Source organism: Ambystoma mexicanum, chromosome 8, assembly GCF_040938575.1.
Source record: "Ambystoma mexicanum isolate Mex_15411 chromosome 8, UKY_AmexF1_1, whole genome shotgun sequence".
NCBI classification, from domain to species: Eukaryota; Metazoa; Chordata; class Amphibia; order Caudata; family Ambystomatidae; genus Ambystoma; species Ambystoma mexicanum.
Window position 1 is genome coordinate 1,081,998,424 of NC_090929.1, and position 26,204 is coordinate 1,082,024,627.

General features: G+C 50.1%; 1 protein-coding gene across 6 annotated transcripts in view; it reads left to right on the forward strand.

Moving 5' to 3' along the window:
• UBR4 (ubiquitin protein ligase E3 component n-recognin 4) overlaps positions 1-26,204 on the forward strand; it is a 2,945,062-nt gene that overhangs the window by 2,613,805 nt on the left and 305,053 nt on the right. For all 6 annotated transcript variants that reach the window (XM_069611069.1, XM_069611071.1, XM_069611072.1 and 3 more), the window contains one exon: positions 14,157-14,244. In XM_069611069.1, the coding sequence (XP_069467170.1) occupies positions 14,157-14,244 (88 nt within the window). The remainder of the gene's footprint in view (positions 1-14,156; positions 14,245-26,204) is intronic.

Below are 26,204 nucleotides of genomic sequence, written 5' to 3' on the forward strand. Positions count from 1 at the left end.
CAGTTAACCACTTTCCCGGGTGGTGCTTTGCTGTCCGTGGCACGCTGCCCCTCCGTACAACTGATTCACTCTCCTTATCTGGTGGTCGGGCCGGGCTTATATCCCTAGGTCTTCGGGGGTCGAATCGTGTCACCACCTATACTGGCTCGGGGGTTCCCCAGTGTGTCTCTCTGCACTGCCGTTGTTCCCCTCTATGAAGTTCGGTCGGGGGGAGGCTCCACCTCCGCCCGGATTGCTTGCTGCTTTGTATTAGCTGGAGGGGGGTGGCGCACACCAGCGGGCAATCCACTTGTGGTAGCCCCACTGAAACCCCTCGCTGGCTGCCCCCTGATGCATGCTTACCCGTCACTGGGTGATCCGTGTCGCAGGAGATTCCACCTCATCCAGTCCGGCTCCGGAGCTCCTGGAGATTCACTCCGCCATTGGGTGCTTATGTGCGCGGTCTGATTCTGAGCAGTGCTCCGCTGGGCTTGTTCTTTTCTCTGCCTCTGAGCACCCCGCTGTTCATCCCCCGCGGGTTACCTTCTCTGGCACGCCTTTGTTCCAGTGCCTTGACGGGGTGCGCCTTAGGCGGGACAGCTGCTTCTCTCTCTAGGGGGTCCCGTTAGAAGGATGAAGAGTCGAAAAGTGGATAGCCCCTTCCACACAGCTGATTCACAATCCTTTTTTGCTCAGCCTACTAATTTAGGGAGGGTTCAGCCTACTAATTTGACTCAGGTACCCGAGGTTCAGGAGATCGACTATGGGTGTCTCCCTACGTCGGCCATCTTGGAATCCATCATCACCAACTTTTGTATTACTATTGCTCACAACTCTAGGGATTGTGACCGTTTTTTGAAGATGTGGAATTCAAACTTCAGTATTTTATTATTGGCAAAGGAACAAATGGGGAGTCCCATGGGGGGCTTCAGCAGTAGCCCAACATGCGTAGAGCTAAGCTGCAGTTTAGTCTTTTTAGAGGTGAGGTTGGGTCATATTTTACAGGTGTTAAGTGTTTCAACGTAGCAGTTGTACCACTAAATGTGATGCATCTATGAAGTTTTAGGTTGCTATCCAAGAGAACCCCCTGATTGGGAGCATTGGCAAAGGTTTGGCGGGAGGGCGGCATATGAGAGAAGAGTGTGAATAAGGGTGGAAGCCAAACGTAAGATCACTTCCATCTTTGGGGAGTTACACATTAGCCAAAGATGTGCCATTGAGTGATTAATTGAAAGGATGCAGTGATGCAAGAGGGTAGTGAGGGTTGAAGTGGGGGATGATGAGAATAAGATTTGGGAGTCATCCGTTAAGAAGTGGCAAGAAAAAAGAATCGGAAATTACTTTATGCTGAGAGGCACTGGGGTGTTTTAAAAGGAGTTGGCCAAGAACAGATCCTTAAGCAAACCACCCCCCCCCCCATGCTGGAGAGGAGGGCGGCAGGAAAGGTGCTACTGTTCCGAGAGATGGAGTGATCAACCAAGAAGGAAGTGACACAATTAAGGGTGGTTCTTTTGGTACCAAGGTTTGATGTATATCATCAGTGTTAAAGGCAGCAGAGAGGGTAAGGACCATGAGAGGTCTGATTGGTGAAATCTGTTTCCACAGAATCAAAATATATGGGGTGGGTTAAGAGGGTCACCGTCTTCATTCACCTGCAGTTAGGTGATGATGGTGAGGTTTGTTAAAGACAGCCCAAATGTGAACAGATTGATGTTTGCAGGGTTGTTGGTGTGAGCTGAGGATTTTTTCATGATAGATAAATCTGTGGCTAACTTGGAACAGACTGAGAATAACCCCCTGACCCACCACCTCGCAAGACAAACAATAGTTTAAGAAAGAGAGGATAAAAAAGAGAAGGTTACAGCATCAGTACTCCTACGTCCCGTCCCCTTTCCTCCATACTTGAGGGACATCTCTCTGTCCTGTGGGACGGGACCGGAGCACTTTGTAAAAAGCATCCACATTTTTTTCAAAAATGTGTCCCTCCTCTCTTTCCTGCGCGGGGCCCGGCACGCGTCCGTAACCCCGCCTACCTTGGCTCCGGCCCGCGCATTGCCCATCAGTCCTTTTCTCTGCTCGATCAGGCCGGACGCACTTGCATCCTCGGAAGATTTTCTTCCCTTTTTTCCTCTCTGGCTCTCGCTAGCGTTTGTTTACTAGTCTATGTCTTTCAAATTAGACTTTCCAGATTGTTCATCGTGTCACCTTTGCTTCGCGAGGGAGGATCCCCATCCTCTTTGTTTAGAGTGTTTGGGTCCGGAACACCGTTGGGACTCCTGTTTTTACTGTGACTCCTTTTTGGTCTGGGCACTTCAACGTCGGTTGGAGCGGTGGGAGGAGGTGTTCCGACAAACTCCTCCTTCGCATTTTCGGCCGTTCATTGACGAGAAGAATAAACGCCTGGTAAATTCTTTACTTTTCAGAGCACCCTGACCGGGGGATACGTTCCCGGGTTCCTCTCGGTCTGGGAGGGGCGTTGATCGCTCTGTTACCGGGGTTCGCCGTGAGGTGCCCGTTGGGCCTAATAATTCTACCAGAGTTTTCTCTGATGGTCTCCGTAAGGGGCCTGTGAACACTGAAGTACGCTCCGAGGCCCCTCCTGTGGGGGCTGTTTGTAGACCCAGTTCTACTGAGTCGTGGGGTACCGGAGTTCGCTCTGAGGCCTCTGTCGGCTTCCCTCAAAAACAAGACCGGGGTGCGCCCCGAGGCCTTGGCTGGGCTTGTAGTTACCGAATGGATGTTCGAGGCCCACGCAGAAAAGGCTGTTACCGGGCCTGGGTCCGAGGTCCCTCGTACAGAGGCTAAAGCTACCAACAGTTCTGAGAGGCCGGTCAAGGCTTTGTCGGTGAAAGCGCACAGTTCCTGCTCTTTTGGTGACACCAGATCTGTTGAGGGGGCAAAGAAGCAAAGTTCTTCTTTTACCGGCAGTGCTGAGGTCCTTCCTTCGAAGGCTCAGTTGGTGGTTGGTATGTCACAAAAACATTCCAGGCCTCATAGTACCGGCTCGGCCGAGGTTACTTATGTTAAGGCTAAGATTAAGACCCCTGATCCATCGACGGGGACCCCTGCCTCACTTCCTCACATTCCGCAGTTCCCCTCAGATGAGGACAAAATGGCGCCTGTTCCCGCCACGACCACAGCGGCCATTTTAGGTGCTACCCCTACAACTACGCCATCGGCTTCTGGTGTAGGGCTCGGTCTCTTGGGTGAACCTAAGGTCTCTTGTGCGCATCCTTACCGACTGGCTTATGATTGGAACACCCGGATGCCTCTTCCGCACAATGTTTCGTTGGCCGCGTGGGCGGCTCCTTTGATTTATGTGGATACGTCGGTGGAGGGGTCGGTGTGGCACCCTTCCCCGTTACGTCCCTGAATTTGTCCACCTCATGAGAGGCCTCCTCAGGTCCCGAAACAATTTCCTGAGGACGCCTTTTTCGGTAAATTTCAAGCGCTTATGCGCACCGACCCCATGAGGGAATATTTCAAAGGGCTTTTCAAGGAGATATGTCCACCGGCGCCTCCGGCTCCACCTGTTCTCCGGTGGTTCCGCCGGTGCCTCCCTAGCCCGTGGTGTCCCCCCCCCCTGCTCTCCTGCCTTTGCATCCATTGTCCCCAGTGGACAAGGCAGTGCCTGACCCGGCTCAGCAGGATCCTGACCTGTCAGATGGCCCTCAAGGCGATCAGGACAACAAGGACCTACACCGCTATATCGGAGCCTTTCATGACCGGGTACTGGACATGATGAGTTTCTTAGATGTTCCGGTGCCCGAGGCACCCGCTCCGCAGGAGGGCGTGCTTTCTGGGGTGTTCACCCTGTCTCCTTTGGAGCGTACCGGCCTGTTCCTGCAGAAGGAAGTTCTGGCCGAGGTCCGAAGAGTCTGGAAAAAGCCACACTCAGGACTTTTTGTCAATAAAAAGATTGACGCGAGGTACAGGCTGCATTCTTCGGAAGAGGTGGCCCTGTCGTCTTGTCCGCCTCCCTCCTCCACAGAGGTGGCTGCGGCCACTTTGCAGTCCAGGCCTGCAGCATCCTCTTCCACGACGGCTACTCAGATTCTGGGAAAGGAGGACAAGCTCCTCGACTCCCTCGGGAGGAAAATCTTCGCCAATTCGGCCTTGCAGATCAGGCAGGCCAACGCTGAATTGATATTGGCGGGAGCTAACATGCAGATGTGGAAAGGTCTGTCGGAGTTTGAGGAGCACATCCCGGTCGAGAAGCTGGAAGATTTCAAAGGAGGCCTTTCCGATGCCAGGGTATTGGCCCAGGATCTCCTGGAGGCTGCGGCTCATCACGTAGACACCTCGGCTCCGGGCCTGATGCTTGGGGTTGATAACTCACGGCAGGCGTGGCTGCATGCCACTAAATTTCCTAAGGAAGTGCAAGACAAGGTGTTGGACCTTCCATTCGATGGTAAGGAGCTTTTTCATTCTTCTACTGATGTTAGAGCTCACCAAAACCAAGGATAGCACTCAGACGGCTAAATCATTGTCTGTTCTGGTTAAAGCTCCTTTCAAATCCCAGAGACCGTTGTCGCAAAGTCGACCTTCCTCTGGTTTTAGGGGCTTCTTCGACCACAAATCTCGCAGAGTGGATACTCCTGCAGGGAATAACTGCCGTAGACAACAGCGTACGCGGTTTTTCTCCCGCTCCTCAGCCTCCTCATCAGGTTCAGGTGGCACCGCCACCGATAAGCCTGCCAAATGAGGGTTTTTCGCGCTCGCACGAGACTCGGGTGGGAGGACGCATTGCCTCTCATTGGGAGGCGTGGCAGACCATCACAGAAGACAGATGGGTCTTGTCAGTCGCTCGAGCAGGCTTCCGTTTACCTTTACCCCCTACCCCACCCCTCAACCCTCCTTTTCAGCTGTCGGGCTCACCCTCCCTCAAGGCTGAGGTTCAGAAACTTCTGGACCTCAGAGCTGTGGAACCCGTTCCCCTTGGGGAGTGAGGGTAGGGCTTCTACTCCCAGCTTTTTACTGTGCCCAAACCCAACCAGGCTGGCCTGCGACCATCTTAGACCTTTCCCAGTTCAATCTTTTCTACCCCAAGAGAAATTCAAGATGATTACGCCCGGCCAGATTCGCTCCTCTTTGAGATGGGCGATTGGCTCAGCGTGGTGGATCTTCAGGATGTGTACATGCATATCCTGATTTGGAATCCACACAGGAGATACCTCTGCTTCTCTTTGGGAGAGGAGCACTTCCAGTTTCGGGTGCTTCCTTTTGGCCTCAGCTCGGCGCTACGTGTCTTCACGAAGATGATGTCGGTGATTGCGGCCTATCTTCGTCTCCAGGGTATCCATGTGTATCCTTATTTGGACGACTGGCTCTTACGCAGCCCTTGTCCGTTGGCAGCAGCGGGCAACCTCCAGTCTCTCTTTCAGCTCCTGTTCCATCTTGGGCTGTCGGTGAACTGGCGGAAATCCTCCATGACGATTTCACAGGACCTGTGCTTCCTGGGTTTTCGTTGGAACACAATCGACTGCAGAGTGTATCTGACCGGGGACAGAATGGCAGATCTGTTGGCCACGTGTCAGATGTTTGCGCAGTCGGAGAGCAGGTCGGCCTGGTGGTTCCAGAGGCTTCTGGGCCTCATGGCCTCGTGTGTACTGGCTCTTCCTCTTGCTCGTCTCAAAATGAGACGGACCCAGATGGCTCTTCGGAATTCATGGCGTCAGGCAGTGGATCCGGATTCCATGCAGATAATGATTCCGGATGCCATGAGAGTGGACCTGGATTGGTGGTCTTCTCTCAGCAATCTGTCTGGGGGCGCAGGGTTTTAGGACCCAGTCCCCACGGTGACGATCACAACGGACTCCTCCCTCCTCGGGTGGGGTGCGACGTTAGATCTTCAGGTCTCTGACCTCTGGTCGCCTCAGGACAAGCTCCTGCACATAAATCATTTGGAGCTTCTGGTGATCTTCCTAGCGCTCAGGGCGTTCAGACAGCTCATTGTCAACAAGGTGGTCCGCATAAGAACGGACAATGTGGTATCAATGTATTACATAAACAAGAAAGGGGGAACGAAGTCTCCCCCCCCTCGTGGACCTGTCCATCCAGATTTGGGAGTGGGCCGTGCTTCATGGTGTCTGGCTGCTTGCAGTGCACATCCCGGGCCAGCTGAATGTCACAGCGGATGCCCTCAGCCGATGGACAGTGGTCAGCTTCGGGTGGGAGTTGAAGGCGGAGGTCCTATCATGGATTTCCTCGCGTTGGGGCACACCGGAGGTGGACCTCTTCGCCACGGCGGTGAACAAGAAACTTCCTCAGTACGCCTCCAGTGGGGGGCTGGGAGCCTCCTCTCTGGGGAATGCTCTCGAGATTCCATGGCACAACATGAGAGCTTCCGCCTTCCCGCCTATACCTCTAGTTCACCGTGCAATTTGGAAGTTGAAGAACTCCGTGAACTGTTCCCTTCTACTGAAAGCCCCGTGGTGGCCCAGGCTTTTGGTTCTGAGAAGTTGAACACCTATCGGTGTCTCCGCCGATCAGGTTACCGGTAACTCCCGATCTTCTTCACCAGGTGGAACAACAGATGTGGCACCCCTCCCCACAATCGCTCAGCTTGGCGGCATGGGGCCTGAGTTCAAGTCTTTAGAGTATCTGAGTTTGTCTGCGGATAACATGCGCATTATCCAGGCAGCCAGGAAACCCTCGACCAGATCTCAATACAGGAGTAAATGGCTCAGGTTCTGTTATTGGTGTTTGGAGAGGAAGTTGGATCCGAGGGTGGCCACGATTGACACGGTGCTGTCCTTCGTGTCCTCCCTAGCCAGAGTCAGGGGTTCATGTTCTGTCATGCAGGACTTATCTCTCAGCGGTTTCCGCTTACCTTTCTACAGACCTTTGTTATTATTCTCTAACTAACCCAGTGGTGAAGAGGCATTTTGCTGGCTTGACACGCCTCTACCCTCCGGCTCGTAATCCGCACCCGCCATGGGACCTAAATGTAGTCATGACGGCACTGTGCCATAAACCCTTTGAACCAATGGCTACGGTAGACCTCAAGTACTTGTCTTGGAAGGTGTCCTTTCTGGTCGCCGTTACGTCAGCAAGGAGAGTGAGTGAGCTCCAGGCATTGTCAGTGGAGCATCTTTTCTTGGTCTTTCACAAGGACAAGGTAGTCCTTCGGACAAACCCGGCTTTCCTACCGAAGGTAGTGACCGAATTCCATCTGAATCAGTCGATCTCCCTTCCGGTCTTTTTTCCGAACCCGGCCTCAGAGGCTGAAAGAGTTCTACACTGTCTTGATGTCCGGAGAGCTCTTAAATTCTACCTGGACAGGACTTCCGAGCTTAGGAGTTCTTCTCAACTTTTTGTGACCTTCGGTAACCCTCAGGGCAAGCCGGTGTCTAAGGCAACTATTTCCAGGTGGATTGCCACCTGCATTACGGAGTCTTTCACCGTCCAAGGGCTGAAACCTCCTAAAGGTATCCTTGCACACCTGGTGCGGGGCAAGGCAGCCGCAGTTGCTTTTCAGAAATATGTTCCCTGGGAGTCCATCGCTAGGGCAGCTACTTGGGCCTCCCCATCTGCTTTCTCTAAACATTACTACTGTCTCGACATGTGCTCTCGAGCTGACGCTCAGTTTGGTCAGGCTGTGCTGAAGAACCTGTTTCAGTAAAGGGTATTTCCATCCACACGTAGTTCCTGTAAGGAGTGCTTGGGAATCTCCCACAAGTATGGAGGAAAGGGGACGGGACGTAGGAGTATTACCAGGTTACTCACCGTAGTGACCACCTTACTCCTAGTCCATAGTCCCCTTTCCTCCATACGCCCGCCCGCCGTCCCCTCTAATAAGGTTCCTCTGTTATTGCTAATCGGTCTTTGACCCGGCGATAGAAAAGGACTGATGGGCGATGTGCGGGGTGGAGCCAAGGTGGGCGTGGTTACGGCCGCGTGCCGGGCCCCGCGCAGGAAAGAGAGGAGGGACAAATTTTTGAAAAAAAATGTGGATGCTTTTTACAAAGTGCTCCGGTCCCGTCCCACAGGACGGAGAGATGTACCACAAGTATGGAGGAAAGGGGACTATGGACTAGGAGTAAGTTGGTCACTACGGTGAGTAACCTGGTAATTCCTTAACAGGCTGAGCTGTGAAAGTGTTGGTCAGGGAGATATAAAAGGTGCAGGCATGAGAATGAGGGCCAGTCAAACAGGTGATGTAGGGAAAGCCAGAAATGTTGATGGGGTCAAGTAAGTGGGTGGAAGAAAAAAGAAAGAGAGCAGTTGGGTGTTATTTTTTTGGAAATCTTGGAGAAGTAGGAGGCAATGTACTCAGCTGAAAATAAGGTGGCAAAACAGTAGAGACTAGGGTTTTGTGGCGGTGTAAGTATGAACTGTATGTAGGGTCCTGGCTAACTTTTGGGTATGAAAGCCATAGGTGTGCACTAACAGTGGTTTATTTAACAGTCTTGACAGAGTATAGGGCAGTAGATGAAGTAAGCAATGCTTGAATCCTTGTTGGAAGTTAGTTGTGGCATGGCACAGATTTTATGGGGTTATTTATGATAGGAGATTGGCTGGGATGTATCTTGAGCTGTAGCTCAAGAGAAAAATTATATGGAAACTAAATTATTCGAGACAAGGTTATCAACGAGACACCCTGCATTGCGTGAAATATAGTTGGAAGGAAGCCGAGACTCGAGCATTGTTGCAGATATTAGTATTTTATTTATAGAGCTCTTGTGCCTAAGCATTGTCAAGATGGGGACAAGGGTAGGCTGAAATTAAATTAGAAGCCATAAACGGCCAAGGTGATCTCTCTGGTGGGAGTGCCCGAGAGGCTGTGGCCCTGCAGCAGGAGTGTTTGGTACACTGGCATAGATTAGGTAAATTGAGTTATAAGAAATACATGGAATGGCAGCACGCTGAAGGGGGAAAACCTGTGCGCTTGCTACCCTGGTTTTACAAAAGTGAGGCGGCACTGGGCACGATACGAACAATCACGGCACAGGACGGAGGCACCTTAGAGCCGTAACAGGACATGACAAACATTTCTGTGAGTTCTATAAGATGTTCTGCGGAGATGTCAGAAACCCAGGAGTCAGAGATAGAAGAGGCTTTAGAGCCGATAGATCTTCCAAAACTAGAGGCAGAGGAGTCAGGCAGGCTCAAAGCCCCATAACTAAAGAGGAGTTGGAACACACCATAAGAGGGTTGCCGAATGGTAAAACTCCAGGTGCGGATGGACTACCTAGTGAGTTCTATAAGAGTTAATGGTAAAAATTATGCCCCCATTGTTTGCAATGCTGAATGAATCCCTAGATAAAGACATCTTGCAGCGGTCGTTAAGAGTGTCAGTCATAGTCCCATTGCTGGCGCCTAACAAACCTGATATCGAATGCGGTTCTTACAGACCCCTCTCGCTGCTTAATCAGAATGGGAAGATACTGACGGCTCTGATGGCTAACAGGATGAAATAGATAATCCACAAACTTATACACCCAGATCAGCCAGGTTATGTCCCAAATAGGAATATTACATGTAATCTAAGATGATTGAATCACGTTATCGACCATACCCAAGACAGCGCCCAGCCTATGGCTGTAACCTCGCTGGATGCAGTTAAGGCTTTTGATTCAGATGGCCATGGCTACTAGTGTGTTGAAAGGTTTTGGTTTTGCCCCACATATATTAGATGGGTTAAGATACTATATAGCAACCCGGTGGATAGGTTTCAGACAGGCGCCAAGCTATCAGAACAATGGGAGTTAAGCCAGGGCACTAGACAGGGCTGTCCTTGGTCTCTTATGTTATGTATACTGGCCGTAGAACCGCTTGCAGTAAACTTACGGAAAGAGTATTGTGAGGCTGGCATCAGAATATCGGGCGATACACACCTGATCTCCCTATATGCCTATGATATGCTTCTTTACTTACAGCAGCCGGTGACCAATTTAAACGACATTCTGGATGTGTTTGAGCGCTACGCAGACCCCTCGGGATTACAGTAAACGCACAGAAGTCAAGTTTATTCCCCCTTGCTGGGTTTAAAGGATGTCCCCCGGGCCGTTGCCAGTGTTACCGATTAAATGGGAGATGGACACATTTAGATACTTGGGAGTTGACATTTTCCGCAATCCTAATGTAGAACATGTGCAGAATACAGTGAAGGCAGTGAATAAAATGGAGAACTCCATGAAATTTTGGGCCAAGTTGCCACTCTCATTAATGGTGGGGGCCGCATTGTAGAAAATGGTAGTGCTTCCGAGGCTGCTTCATTATTTTACGAACGTCCCATATAACATAACCAGAGTCGCCTTCAGAACGTTAAACACCACCTGCCGGGGGTTCCTATGGCACAATTCGAGGTGTAGATTATCATTGGAGAAATTGCAGAGACCATACGAACAAAGAGGAATAAAAGTGCCAGATTTTGAGGGGTATTTTGCGGCGTGCCAACTACAGTTTGTCACGTATCGGCTATCTAATGAACAGTCACAAGATAGACTTATTAAAACCGGCATGCATCCCATTCTTTCTGAAAGATGGTGTGGACCACGGTCCCATGGGATCCCAGGCCCCCACTACTGCTGAAGCTAGGCATGACAGTATGGCAAAGGTCATGCCGGTTTATGGGCAAAATTCTCCCTATTCACCCCAGATGCCACTGGTGACACTTAAAAGTGAGAACGTGCAGCTTAGGCTTAATGTTAGGAAATACTGGGAGCTAAGCGGGGTGGTGGCATTGGGCGATATACTGAAGGAAGGACAGCCAAAGACCTATAATGAGGTCGCTGCAGAATCAGGAGTGCAGGTTGGGCAACACATAAGCCACGCCTCACTTCTACATAGTTTAAAATTGAAATGGCCTTGAACGGATGGAGTATTGGTAGAAGATGAAACAGTAGATATGTCACCCTTCTGATATTTCAGAAGGGTGACACGCAATATCAAGATTGAGATCCTGATGTCAAAGCCACATAACAATCTAATTCAGGTTAATGTCATGATCACTGCTTCCAAGGAGCTAGGACCAGCCCAACGTCCTTGGAAGCAGGCCCCTAACCTTCATCCTAGGCACCACCCGGTCCCCACTGGGACCTTTTGGACCTTGTCCTGGCGCCGGTGGCACCAGGCTCATCAAAGTCACTGGTCCCGGCACTGGAAGCGCCGGGCTCATAATTTGTATGAAGATGTTTGGGTGGACTCCTGCAGCAGACCATGCTGCTTACTTACCAGCAACATAGGAATCCTCTGTGAGCCGGGACTACTTTCTTACCTGGGTGGGGCAAGCTCCACTCCCTGGATACAACACTGGAACTCTTCTGGAACAGGAACTCTTTCCTTACCTAGGTGAGGCAGTGGAGGAAGACGCCTCATCACTCCAAGGCTATTTAAACCACACCCGATTGAGGAAACGTGCTTCGCCTTATTCTGCATCTGCAGCAGAACGCTCACCGTGTCTGTTCCAGTTTTCTTCTTTCCGATCCTGAACCTGCAAGAACAAACGCTTACCATTCCTGTATCCAGCCTTCAGTAGCACCTGCAAAGACAAGAAACAACAGGTTAGCACGGCAACCTTCACGCGCAGCGCTTTCCTCACCTGATCCATCGGCAGCTACCATCTCTTGACGCTGCTCCTCCGCCTGTGAAGACAAAAGCATAGTTATTCCTGTATGGAATTACTTACCGGCACTCCGCAAATTCCAGTTTTCTTCAACGCTGCAATCCTGCACCTGAAAGACAAAAGAAGAGACATTAGACAGGTATTTTACTTACGCGCCATCGCGCCCGCCACAATAGGGCGCCTGCAAATACTCCGGCGTCTTCCAGCATCTCTTCAACACCTGAACTCACAGCTGCAAGGGAAAAGAGACAGTTAGAGAGCTTTTGAAAAGCAGGCAACTGGCATTTACTTACGCATTTCCAAGCGCTTCATTCCAAGACTCTGGCTCGAACTTCGGCTTTCTTTACACCATCTTCTACCTCAAGAGCCCTGCAAGACAAATAGAAAAAGCATTATACAGAGCCCTGTTCCATATTAACGTGCCCACGCACCTAAAGACTGTAAGGACTTAAAAGGTGTCCGGAAACTCACCGTTCGTGCAGTTAACGACGGTAGCAATCCTCTGATGTCAAGAGGCCTACGTTTCACCCAGTGAAGGAACTGGCAACGGCACCCTGCACCAGACGCAGATGGAGAGTCCAGCATTCACCTATCTAAGGTGAGCACGTTGACCTTGGGGCTCCACGGAAAAGCGAGGAAGGGAAAGAGAGAGAGATACCCGACAACCCCAGATCATTAACCCCATATTCTTTCACCTGGAGATATCTCACTCTTAGAGTTAGACACACAGTGCGAAGAGGCTCAGCCCCGGAAGCCAATCGAGTCCTGCACTTCACTTTTCGAGTCACAGACACCATCCTGCCAAGACCGGCGCCTCCGTGGGAATCAGGTGAGCGTTACAGTTAAGCAACATTGGGAAGCAGATTTACAAGAGAAACTACCAGACAATGCCTGGAGTAGGACCATGGGGTACCACAAGAAAGTGTCTAGAAATGCGAAATTACAGTTGATCCAATTGTATGTTATTCGCAGAGCGTATTTAACTCCTAAGATAATTGCAACATTTAGTAAAGCATCGGAACAAGCCTGTCCGACATGCAGCCTGATACACACAGACTTGATGAATATGTTTTGGGCCTGTGCGGAAATGAGCCTATTTTGGGAGGAGGTGGCCCAGAACCTAGCTAAGATTGGCATATCTGCAGACTTGGTCTCCACCAAGGCATGTCCGTTAGGTATCTTCCAGAGACCAAACCAGACAAGACCAATTAGTAAACTGAGAGACCTAGCATACATCTTGGCGAAACGTCGAATAGCAATGGGGTGGAAAGCATGTAGAGGCCCAATTATAAGTGTGTGGTTGATGACCTCCAGAAATGGTCAATGGCCGAATCGGCTGGGTGTCGAGATGCATCCCGCCGGGGCCAGGAGGAGCATAGGTTCAATTTAATGGTCTGGAAACAAATGATACAAGAACTGGCACCTCCCAAGCATGAGGGCACCCAGTCTCAGATACATGAGCCACCACAAACCGCGGAATAGGGCTAGGGTGAGGAGGTCAAGCAGGTTAATACAGATCGGAGGTAGACATTACAAGTGGTCTTGGTGGGCGGTGAGGGGGCATGGGGTTGGTTGAATAGGCGAACAAAGTGATGCATCATTGATGTGATTTATAGAGTCTGTATGTGTTTTGTTTTTGAAAATGAATACAAATTATTAGAAAAATGATGGGGACAAGGGGCGGCAATGCTTGAGTCAGAATAAAGCCACTTTCGATGTGATCATAGGGGTTGGGCTGGAGGCAATGGTGCAAGGATAGAGAACCACATCAGCAATGGAGATGTCAGGGGAAGCTTCACACATTATGAGGTTGGAACGAGCGGAAAGCCATGTCATCATTATGGATAGACACTGGAGATGCAGTAAAAGGCATAATGAGGTTGAGTGAGCCAAAGAATAGCCACACTGTGGAGAGAATACATGTAAGAGTCAACAATCAAGTAGAGTAGCGAATCATGCTGTGGGTGAAGGTAGAGCAAAGAGAACACCCAGCGGTGTGTGGATGGCTAAAGGAATGCCTCATCAGAGATGAATATGGATTCATGGGGTATGCATTAATGGCTCCCATCCTCAAGCAAGAGACACTTTGTGAGGAATGAGAAGTTGTGAGGAATGAGAAGAGTGAAAGACGAGCGGAAAAAGAGCTAAGGAGAGAACAGCTCTGAGCATCTGGATGCAGCCTATGGAAGTACAAATACAGGCTGGGCACTACTGTGCCTCAAAATGATGCAGGAGGGGCACAATTCAGGGTAGGAAGCAGGAGTGAAACTGTTACTGTACTTAGGATACCACAATATCAGCTGAGAATAGGACAAGAGCAAACTAGTGGTGAGGCATATGTCGTATAAGAGATCGGATGAAATGAAAATGGAGGTAGGGCGCAGTCATTATGGTGAGGTGATCAAGGAGTAGGAGCCACTCCAATAGAGAAGAAACTTGCAGGTAGAGGGAATGTGGCAAGTAATTGTCTGAGGGAGGCGATTGTGAGATCTGCTAAGATTGTTTGCTTTGGCAACATATTCTGAGCACTATGTGCTCCATAACAGGAAGTCCAATTGAGAGACTATTTCCTCTGATGTATTCTTCTTTCTTCTTTTTCTTTGTATAGGGAGAGCCCATGAGAATAATTTACCGCATGAGAGGGCTGTTGGGAGATGCCACAGAGGAGTTTATTGAATCCCTGGACTCTGCCACAGGTACCAGTATATAGGTTGTGCTTTAGGGATCAGATCCCATATTTGACAAAGGTAATATCGTAGAAATGCCTACTTATGACATAGGGATTCACATTTTCTTTTGTAGAGCACAGATACTGTGTGTGTGTGCTTGCCTGCTCACCGCAGTGGAATCACAAGCTGCTCTAAGGAGCTAGTCTAATTTCTGCAAACCACCTCATCCCAGCCTGCATACCCTCTGCTTTAAAAGTGGTTACTTCTCATTCTCTAGAATGGGGTCTGGCATGGATTCACATGCTCAAGAATATTCCCCGTCGCCAGGCTGGGAATCCTCTGTAAAAAGAAAAAACATTTTCATGTTCAGCTTGAAAACTGTATTTTTCCTCTAAACCAATCACTATCCTCTGGGTCATACTGACTCCATCCAATGACAGTCCTCTCCTAAGCTCCACCCCTGGGGGCCATCTTCAGTTTTGACAGTACGCTTCAGTGTTGGGAGTCCTCACGTTGCTCTCTGAGGAATCTGTGCATTTTCGTTTTTTTTTATAGAAAGTTAACACATTTTGACCGATTTTGACTCCTCGTTTTCAACCAAAGGAAAGCTACTAGCAGCGGGGATAGGCTGCCGGCGAAGATCTGCATCCACTGTGGATCGTCCGTCGAAGTTTCGAGAAGGCCATGTCCTAGTCCTACTTCACGCTTTTCAACAATGTCTGAGGAGAAGGAAGGCAGGTGCCTCTTCAAACTCGGCATGAAATCTGAATTAAGGAACGTATTCGTAGATGATCTACATCATAAATGTTAATATTGCCTGCGTCTGGACCACGATGTGGAGGGATGCGAGGTGTACCCTGGTTTCTCAAAGAAAACCAAGAAATATTGCTACAGCAAGCTGGCAGCGTGGGTCAAATCGAGCAAGGCCCCTGACTCGGCCTCCGAGCAGGGTCAACCTCACCCAGGACCAGCCAGTCCGAGGAGCGAACTCCCTCCGGGAGGAGGTAGAGATCCTTCGAGGACACCCTGCATGCGGGGGGTCCAAGAAAAGGCCAAGCTCTGCAACGCTGGTTTTGCCGCTGATGCGGGTCACAAATCGGGCAGAGTGCAATCGCCATCATCCTCCATGGTGAGCCTGCCGGCGAAGGGGGCCTCTTCTAAGAGAAAGTCCCTGACCCCATCCAAGCTCCATTATCAGCAGATAACAGACGAGGGAGAATCCTGGGGAGGAGCCTTCAAAACTAACTTAGACCTCTCAGTCTTCCAAGTCAACCGATTCGACGACGGCTCCATCGACGAGGGCCTCGACAACCACATTGTCAACAACGACCACCACAACAGCATTGAAGGAGGATGGGTCCGTGAAGGTAGTGCCTGCGATGGCCACCTCACATATGTCCTTATCCCTGAGGCGTTATACAGCTGCGGAGGCAGCAGCATAGGCAGAAGGCACCCCAGAGATGGGGAAAGACCCTACAACTGCACTGACCCAGAAGCCTCCAGAGAAGGAAAGCGAGGTGAACAAGCTTCCCGCGACGGAACCTCAGCGGGATGTGGACCCACGTGCTGCTCCAGAGAAACTGGTGCAGATATATTCAAGCTCCGATGAGGACAACGATAATCTTCTTGATGACTACTATACAGACAACGAAGAAGGGGGAGACTCTGAGGGCGGTGGGCCAGCGTCTCCTGCTTGTCCTGCGTGCAAGAAGAGACATGTCAGTGTGGACCATACACCACTGGTTCCTTTCACCCCTCAACCGAGGGACACGTCACTAGATATTCTGATGATTCTACACACACTGGTCACGGGGTTCCAGCAGAGAATGCAGCCAACACTGGGGCCAGCACCACCACAGGACCCTCAGGGACCACCGAGGTTGAGCCCTCCTCATCGAAAGAGAAAGTCTTAAGGGCACGGCTGGCCCATGGCATCACCTGGCCCCTCCACCGCCATGTTGCTACCTAATTCCAACTGGAGCTCCGGCTGCACACAAAGACACAGGCACGGACACGGCTACAGGCACCGATGAGGAAGACAACGATGTGCCATCTGACAGGGAAAGCGCACGCGGACAAGCCCCATAAGGCCTCCCTGCTGGACAAAGTTGAATCCTTTCATTCCATGATGTCCAGGGCTTCTGACCTTTTTCAGTTAGTGCCTGAGGAAACTAAGAAAGAAGGGTTCCTGTACCAGCGGCGCAAGTACAGAAGAAAGACCATCATGTCCGTTCCCTTCCTGGATGGTATCTGGGAGGAGGGCCTGGCGCCAATGAAGAACCCGAGTATGGCCCCACCCAAGCGTGACAGACTGGAGAAAAAGTACAGGGTACCAGATTCAGCTCCCAGGTGCTTAAGATCTCAACCTTCTCCCTACTCGGTGGTCTTGGCCACAGCCTGGAAGCGCTCGGTGAACCAGTTGCCTGCATCCATGGTGACTCCGGACCAGGATGGGAAGAAACTGGACACAATGGGCAAGACAATAATAATCTATACAGCAGCCTCCACCATCAAGGCAGCTAATGCCCTAGCCATTTTGTCCCGATATGACCGGGAACTATGGTACAAACTGGGACCTATTCCGGACTTCCTGCCCGTGGACAAGAAGGCCACCTCACCCTCCTGAAACAGAGCCAGTACCTCAAACCATGACTTTACATTGGTGGTGGACATTGCATACACGCGATTCCGCCAGATGGGAAACGGCATGTCCCTTTGCCGACAAGGGTGGTTGAAGACCACAAGCTTCCACCAGGACGTTCACGTTCAGGCTAAGGTGATATGCCGTTCGATGGTGAAAACCTCTTCTGGAAGGCCGTCAACGAGACTTTGCAAGCCATAAAGACCAACACAGAGACGGTGCGCTGCATGGGAAACCTCCGACAACGTCTGCTGTTGTCCTTTCGTTTGTCAAGAGGAAAGCCTGGCAGATCCTCCAAGGGATATACTAACCCGTACCGACAGCCTTCCCGGTCCTCCACTCAAGAAGCATACAGGGGTTGCTCTCAGGCTTACGGCAGCAGAGGAGAGCATCTGCGCTGCCCACAGGGCAGGGTCGGACCCCCAGGCAGGCCTGAACCGGCCATGGGCTTGGACCCCCACTTATGCACCCCAGTGGGAGGCCGGCTGGCGAAGTTCGCCAGCACGTGTACAAAGATCACCACCGACAGATGGGTGCTAGGCGCTCTCGAACAGGGGCACACCTTGGAGTTTCAATGCAGGTGTCCTCGTATTCCACCAGTGCCTCAACAAGAACAACACGGGCCACAGCTTCTGCAAGAGGTATGTGCCATGGTACAGAAGGGGGTGATAGAATCCATGCCCCGCACCTCTGGGAATCCAGAGTATATTCCAGATACTTTCTAGTTTGAAAGAAGACATGTGGTTAGAGGCCAAACCTGGATCTTCGTCATCTCACCAAGTTCTTACAGTCCCAGAAGTTCTAGATCGTCACGTTGCAACATGTGCTCGGCCAGCTGGAGGAAGGACATTTTTTTTGACGTTGCTGGAACTGGAGGACACCTACTTGCATCCCCATTCATACGAAGCACCACAAATTCCTACAATTCGTGGTTCAGAGGCGGCACTATCAATTGATGGTGCTTCCCTTTGGCCTAAAATAAGCTCCAAGGGTCTTTACAAAGTGATTGGCCCTGTGGTAGCAGCACATCTTCATCTGCAGGGCATCCACGTATACCCTTACCTGGACGATTAGCTTGTTCAAGCCTGCTACCATGCTGTGGCAAGCAAGCACACATGGAGGACCGTACGTCGGCTAATGGAGTTGGGGTTCTCCATAAACTATCCAAAGTCAGAATGCTGTTTCTGGATCCTCGTCTCAACACAGTAACATGTTTAGCGTCCCCCTCGGAGGAGAGGATGGTAGCCATACAGGGAAAAGTACAGCATTTGTCGTCAGCCCAGACGACCACAATGTGGGCCATCAAGTCGCAGCTGGGCATGATGTCCTCCTGCCTCGTCAGCCTCTGCAGACTATAGATGAGACCACTCCAGGAGCTCCAGGATACGAGGTGGATGCAATTATCGGGGACCTTTTAGGGACAAAATCACCCCCAAAGAGGAGTTCTGTTAGGCGATATAGTGGCGGGGCTTACAGCTGCATCTCATCCAGGGTACTCAGTTTCATGTTTCTCCTTACCAGGAGACAGTCAGCACGGATGCCTCTCTAGAAAGCCAGGGAGCCCACACCGGGCAGTTGCACGCTAGAGGCCTCTGGGAGCCAGAAGAAAAGGGCCTCCACATCAACCTCCTGGAACTGCGGGCCATTTTCTGGGCCCTCAGGTCTTTTCCACCGTCATTGAGAGGCAAGATGGTGAGGATCTTCACGGACAAAACCACCACCCACTTGCCGGCCCTCTTCAAGAAGGCCCAAGATCTGTGGCACTGGGCCATTCGCCAGGACATGTTCTTTGTCCCTCTTCACCTGACGGGTGTCAAGAACACCATTGTGGACTCGCTCAGCAGGGAGCTGTGTTCCTGCCATGAATGCAAGCTTCGCCAGGGCCAGGTGGACCTTCTGTTCAATGAATGGGGGCAATCTTCGATCTCTTCGCGACAACAGCGAAAGCAAACACCCAAGTGCCAGAAGCTCACCAGCAGGTTCCCTCAGCCGAGCAGCGTGGGGGACGCGTTCTCATTCCAGTGGGAGGGACTTTTCCTGTGCACTTTCCCTCGGTTTACACTCCTGCTACGTGTGATCAACACACTCAGACAGTATCACTGTAGGATGATACTTGTGGCCCCGGCAAGTCTGGTAACCGATTCTTCTGCGTCTGTTAGTGGCCCCTTCCATCAGGCTGACGCTGCTTTTGGACCTTCTCACCAGAGAAGGCGGGGCGATTCTGCACCACGTTATTCTTTACCTGCAGAATATAAGGACATTCTGGCCAAGATCAGCTCCTCGTTGACGTGGTACGGCCATAAGTGGAAACGCTTCTCAGTGTGGTGCCAGGCTCAGAAGATTACCCCTCTGCGTGTTACAGCACTGCAGCTCCTACCGTACTTGCTTTTCTTGGCGAAGGCTGAATTGGCTCACGCCTCTATCAAGGTGCATATCGCCGCCATATTCCGTTACACCAGCTCTCCGCGTAGGTCTTCTATGTGATAGCACAGATTCGTCAAGGAGTTCAAGGGGCTCTTCAGCACTTTTCCACCAGCTCCTGCCCCAGCTTGGGAGCTCAATGTGGTCCTGACTAAGCTCATGGGGGTGCCCTTTGAACCTATGCATCAGGCCCCACTCAAGTTTCTCTCGTGAAAGAAGGGTCGGGGAGATCCAGGCCCTGTCTTGCAAGCAGCCTTATTTGTCTTTCCATGCTTCAAGGGTGGAACTGCGTACACACCTCACCTTCATGCCGAAGGTACCGTCAGAATTCCACCTGAACGGTCCTTTGGTGTTGCCTGTCTTCTCAATTCCGTCGTCCGTTGCATTCGCTGGACGTTGCTTGTGCCTAGAAGTTCTATGTGGCACGTACAAAGAATTTTCAGAACACTTCTCAGTTGCAGGTCAACTTTTGACCTGTGAATCATGGAAGGCTTCCATCTCAATGTGGCTCTCTGAGGCATCATGCACTGTCATCGGCTGGCTAACAGACCTCTGCCGGGCTGGCCAAGATCCCACTCCACTAGAGCCGTTGCAATGACAGTGTTTCTCTCTGGGGTGCACCTGCTCGACATCTGCAGGGCTGCTACCTGGAGGTCCATGCACACCTTCACAAGGTTCTACTGCGTCGACAGTGACTCCAGGAAGGAGTGCCGGGTTGGCCAAGCGGTGCTACTCAACCTGTTCACTTGCTGTGAGAGTTCCGGGGGTAAGTGTTACTTTTTCTGTTGAGCCTTGCCACCTCCCGTGGTTGTGTATTGTACTGCTATGTAATCTTTATTCATGAGCTTGTGAATCCATGCCAGACCCTATGCTGGAGAAGGTTTGTTACTTACCTGTAACTCTTCTTCTCCAGCATGGGTCTGGCATGGATTCATATGCGAACCCTCCCGCCTTCCCCCCTGTGGCTCTTCTTGGTTCCTACTGCCACTTTATGTGCTTACCAAATCTGAAGATGGCCACCAGGGGTTGAGTTTAGGGAGAGGACCATCATTGGATGGGTGCAGTATGACCCAGAGGAGAAATACAAATTTCAAGCTGAAAGTGAAACTTTGTTTTCTTTTTATCGATGATTCCCAGCTTGATGACGGAGAATATTCAGGAGCATGTGAATCCATGCCAAACCCATGCTGGAGAGCAAGAGTTACAGGTAAGTAGCTTAAACCATACATAATATCCCATCACATAGAGATTAAATGCTCTGTTCAAGGTTACACGTTCATATATTTGCATACCATCCCATTGCTTAGGCATCACATACTGTGCCCTAGGAAACAAACCACTTTTGTGTTCTTACCATCTCATACAAGAATAATCGCCCTCTACGGAATGGCTTTTAGTTCTGTGTAACTGCTTCTCATTGCATCAACGACTTTTGTAAAGGTGGATTCAGCAAAATCAGCCATGGTGGGAGACTTTTGGGATGCAGCCCCATTTGTGGTAAACAGGGAAGACATGAGAGGTCAGCCAAAACCCAATCAAACTAAGGTAGTTGAGCAGTCAAGGATTAGTCTCAGGAAAAGAATGATAGTGGTCTAGGGCTACAATGAGTCCAGACAGAGCAACATCAATAATTTGGTTAGACAGTAAGTATATGAAAATAGTTATTTTTTAGGCCTTCAGTTACACACTAAGCTTATAAAAATCATAGGTATGTATTCTCACACAAAACCATATATAACATATACACACATTCACCATTCAGACAATAGAATTGCATATGAATTAATTACTACTGCAATACAGTTGAGTAGTCGGATGTAATGGAGAATTAGCAAAACCAACACAAGAACTGCTTCCCTCAATCTTAATAAGTCCAACCTTAAGATGGTATGTGGCCTATCCAACGGATAGCTTCTTCGGGTAAGGTTTATCAGAAATGATTCAGTGGCTGTTTTGGCGCTTTTGGAAAGTTTCCGAAAGTACTTAGAAAAGTTCAAGTAAGGACTCAACTTAGTTCTATTAATTAGGGTAGTCCTAGGAAAGGATCCTTAACCCAGGTTCCACCACCAGAAGTCCGGTCGGAGTGAGTTAGTGTCAGAACTTTACACCCTAGGCACCCTATTAGGGGCAGGGATCGAAAGCAACAGGTATATAGATTTACCCCCTGGCTTGGGATGTTCCGGATTCCACTTGTGTAGGGTCTTTGTTCTTTTCTTTTTCCTATGCAAGGGTCTTCTGGATGGAAGGATACTTTGTTTATTGGTATTTAGTTTCAGTTGGTTAGCGGTGCATGAGAATCAGTGCTTGACAGCTTCCAGTTGAAGACAAAAGGACCATTTCGAATGGATTGTGTCCTCCCACGTATTCCTCATCTTATGATAAATCGTTATCTCCAGCTTCGCTGCTTCGGAAAATAAAATTCTCGGCAGAGGGCGCTGTTCTCGAGGTCGTGGCGTCGATTGTCCCTCGCCGGACTCCGTACTCTGTCGACGTCACCGATGGTATAAATAGCTCGAGCCGCGCCTGTTGCTTCAGTTCCGTTTTTCCGATCGCTTCGCTATCGAGAACGGTGCGCTTGAGATTTTCTGTGAAGAAAATGTCGTCTTCTTCGACTCCTTGGACACCCAAGACTGGGTTCAAGAAGTGCGCAGATTGTGGATCGAAAATGTCGATCACGGATCCTCACCGGATTTGTCTCTGGTGTCTCGGTTCCAGTCACCGGACCGACGACTATGGTTCCTGCCAATCCATGACCGAGAAAGCTCTTCATGAGAGGAGAGGTAAACTGTTGGTGGAGAGGGAAGCCTCTAAGAAGGCTATGTCCAAAAAACATTAGAAAGCGACTGATTCGAAGGAATCGGATTGCCATAGGCATTCAAAGAGATCTCGATCTAGGAGTAGATCGAGACACTCTTCTTCTTCGTCCAAAAAAATGAAGAGGAGACATAGATCTCCCTCATCATCATCTTCCGAGTCGACCGAAGAAATTCGATGTCCTACAAAATCGGATTCTCCCAGAAAATGGGAAGAATTTCGTAAAAAGATGATGGAGGTATTCGAGAATGCGGCCCGACCCCCTCGAATGAACCTCGGAAGAGCCATACCCCTAAGGTCGCTCCATTGGACGACAAAGGAAAGTCTAAGAATACCTTGGTAAAAACCGGTAGTGTCGAGGATTCTCGAAAAACTCGAGTTGAGGACTCTTCGAGAGTCGAGCACCTCTCCGTTGCCATATAAAAAACATAAGTCGTCAAAGACTTCGACTTCATTGGCATCGACCGTTTCGGCATCAAAACCAAAAATAATCTCGACGCCTGTATCGAAGTCATTTTTCGAAGTCATCAAAGATTCCTTCGACAACTTCGAAGGATTTTTCCATTCCTTCGACGTGTATGGTAGAGGAAGAAAGAAGATTTACTCCGTTGCCCAGGTCAGACTTTTTTAAGTCCATGTCCTCAATTTATGAGGAATCTGGCTCGGAGGAAGAGGAAGTCACTCCCTTTGGAGTTTCATATGGTGCAAAACAAGTTCCTGAGGAACTCGTTGATCAAGAGTCCAAAATGAGAGACCTGAGTGACACTCTACATTCTGTCAGTGGAATTGACACCTCCCCAGAATTAGAGTTTGCCAGACCTGATCCTGCAGAACATGCAGACTCAGGGTACAGGAGTCTTATGACCAGAGTAATTGAGTTTATGGGTTGGGGTAACACTTCACCCATTTTTGAACAAGATGACATGCCGGATATAATTGTCAGAGGTCCTCAAAAAGATCTGGTTCTCCCCTTTCACAGGGCTCTTCAGAGGAGGGCGGAGAAAAACTGGGAAAAGCCTGAGAGCATTGCTGCTGCAGATAGTAATTTCCCCAAGAAATACAGACCAGCTGGTACGGATCCTGAATACTTAAACGGGTATCCGACTCCAGAAAGTCTAGTTATTCAGGCAGCATCCACATCCAAGCAAACTGCATATCCCACTATCCCTCCAGATAGAGAGGATAAAAAAGTTGGTGCCTGGGCATGTAAAGTTTTCACTTCAGGCAGTATGGCCCTTATTTATTTATTTATTTTATTTATTTGCATTTGTTAAGCGCACTTGCAGCCCATGAGGCATCGAGGCGCTGTTACAGAGGAAACACAGATTAAGATTAGGTTTTTTCTTTGTCTTAGTTACGTATTTATAACGCGCTTAAACACTCGGAGGTTTCTAAGCGCGGACCCGGGGATCGAACCTGTTGTTGCTTTGTGTCGTCTTGCTTCCAAGACGCGCACGCTGCCGCTGTGCTATCCTCCCGGGACAAAATCTACCCCAGGGACCTTAAATCGACAAATGTCACCTGTACCCTGGCCAGGTTTACCCATACCCTGTGGGACTGTATTTCGGCGGCGGCTGAGCATATTCCGAAAGGCGAGGAAAGGGAAGACTTCCTGAATATAGTTAAAGACGGGAAGGAGGCAATGGGGGAATGTCTCCAGTCTGGACTGGATACTGCTGATAGCATCAGCAGATCCATGGCTGCAAGCATTGTGCTACGCAGATTTGCGTGGTTGAGGAAGTCGGGGTTTGCACCAGACGTGCAAGCCAGACTCCTCAACATGCCCTTTGATGGCTCGAGGCTGTTTGGCAGTAAGGCTGATGAAAGCCTAGAAAAACTTCAGACCTCGAAAACGGCAGCTAAATCGCTTAGTGCCTCCATGCGCCAGCCTCTAAAACCCTATTCCGGCTCATCTTCCTGGAGGGGTCGTTCTTTTCGTTATTACTCCTCATTTGGTAGAGGAAGAGAACAGGCTTCTCAAAGGGGCAAAAGAAACTTTCCTCGTGGAGCACGAGGAAGAGGTGCAAAATCGGCCTCAGGAGCGGCATCTGTACCCTCAGCCACTCCTGCAGCCGCCTCCAAATCCCTCCGAGACCTTGTTGCACAAAACACCAGTGGGAGGCAGGATCTCTTAGCATCTGAAGGAATGGCGGGGCATTACCTCAGATGCTTGGGCACTGGAAACAGTAGCTCAAGGTTACTGTCTCCTCTTCCAAAAAAGGCCTCAGAATCCTCCACCGGGAGCCAACTCTGTAAAAACTCCATACCCGCTCCTGTTGCAGGAATTTTAACCCTGCTAGAGAAAGGTGCCAAAAAACAGGTACCTCTAGCGGAGAGGAACAGGGGTTGGTACACCCCATATTTTCTCATCCCAAAAAAGGAAGGAGGACTGAGACCCATCTTGGACTTAAGAAACTTGAACAAGTTCCTCAGGAAGGACAAGTTCAAGATGGTCCCTCTTTCTCAGATCCTTCAGGCTCTCCAACTCCAAGATTGGTTGGTATCATTGGACCTTCAGGATGCTTACTTTCATGTACCAATCCATCCAAAGCACAGAAAGTACCTGAGGTTCGCGATTGGCAACTCTCATTGTCAGTTTCAGGTTCTGCCATTCGGGTTGACCTCCGCCCCGAGGGTTTTCACCAAACTGTTGGCAGTTGTGGCAGCGAGTCTCAGGAGAGGGAGTATTCACATCTACCCCTACCTGGACGACTGGTTGATCAGAGCAAGTTCTCCAAAACAAGCTCAGGAACATCTTTCGATCACTTGCCACTTCCTCCACAAATTGGGCTTCTCCCTCAATTTCAAGAAGTCCCATATGATACCATCCCAAAAGCTCCAGTTTACCGGAGCAGTCTTGGATACTTCCTCGGGAAAAGCCTCGCCTCCCGAAGTGAGAGCTCTCCACATCCAGCAGATGCTAACGAAGTTCCAGAATTCCCAACGTCTACGATTTTCTCAGGTTGCTCGGCCTCATGGCATCCTGCATTTTCCTAGAACCAGAGGCCAGGTTGAGAATGAGATCCCTTCAATGCGCACTCATTGCACCCAGTTCCCAGGGAATATGTCGGATCTTCTGCAAGTCCCGAGCGCAGTTGCTCAGGATCTTCTATGGTGGGCTTGCAGCGACAACATTCTCAAGGGAGAATCATTTTGGCAACCATGGCCAGAGATAACAGTAGTGACGGACGCCTCACACACGGGGTGGGGAGCACACACCAACGATCTGACAATCAGCGGTCGTTGGTCTCCATCGGAGTCCAAACTTCACATCAACCTTTTGGAGCTGAGGGCAATCAGACTAGCCCTCTGTACAGGAACAGAATGTCCTGATAATGACGGACAACATGGTGGCCATGTACTACCTCAACAAAAGAGGAGGAGTAGGGTCACTACCACTGTGCAGAGAGGCAATGCAGCTGTGGTTCTGGGCAATACGAGAAGGAATCACTCTATCTGCAATTCACCTAGCCGGAGAGAAGAACACAGCGGCAGACGCTCTGAGCAGGCAGAGCACGGTCTCTCACGAGTGGGAGCTGGCTCGGGAAGTCCTTCTGGAGATCTTCGCCCTTTGGGGAACCCCTCAAGTGGGTCTGTTCGCCACTGCGATCAACAGGAAGTGCGATCAGTACTGCTCAAGGGAATTTCCTCAAAGAGGAGCTCTGGGAGATGCATTTGTAATGGAGTGGAAGTTTCCACTGCTGTACGCGTTTCCACCAGTCCCCGTGATTCCTCAAGTAATCAGGAGGTTGAGAAAGTTCAGGAAAACCATGATCCTAATTGCTCCGGATTGGGCCACGAGGACATGGTACCCGGACCTTCTAGACATGTCCATCTGCTCTCCAATACGTCTTCCACAAAGGGAGGATCTTCTCTCGCAAGAGGAAGGTCGGGTTCTCCATCCAGAGGTCAAGACACTCAACCTTCACGCATGGTTTCTGAGAGGTTGAGATACAAGGATTGGGATCTTCCGGATGATGTAATAGAAGTCTTGCTTTCGGCCAGAAGGCCAGCAACAAAATCTTTGTACAGATGTTGCTGGAACAGCTTTAGTAACTGGTGCAAAGATAAGGATGTGGACCCTTTTCAATGTGGCACTCCAGTAGTGCCC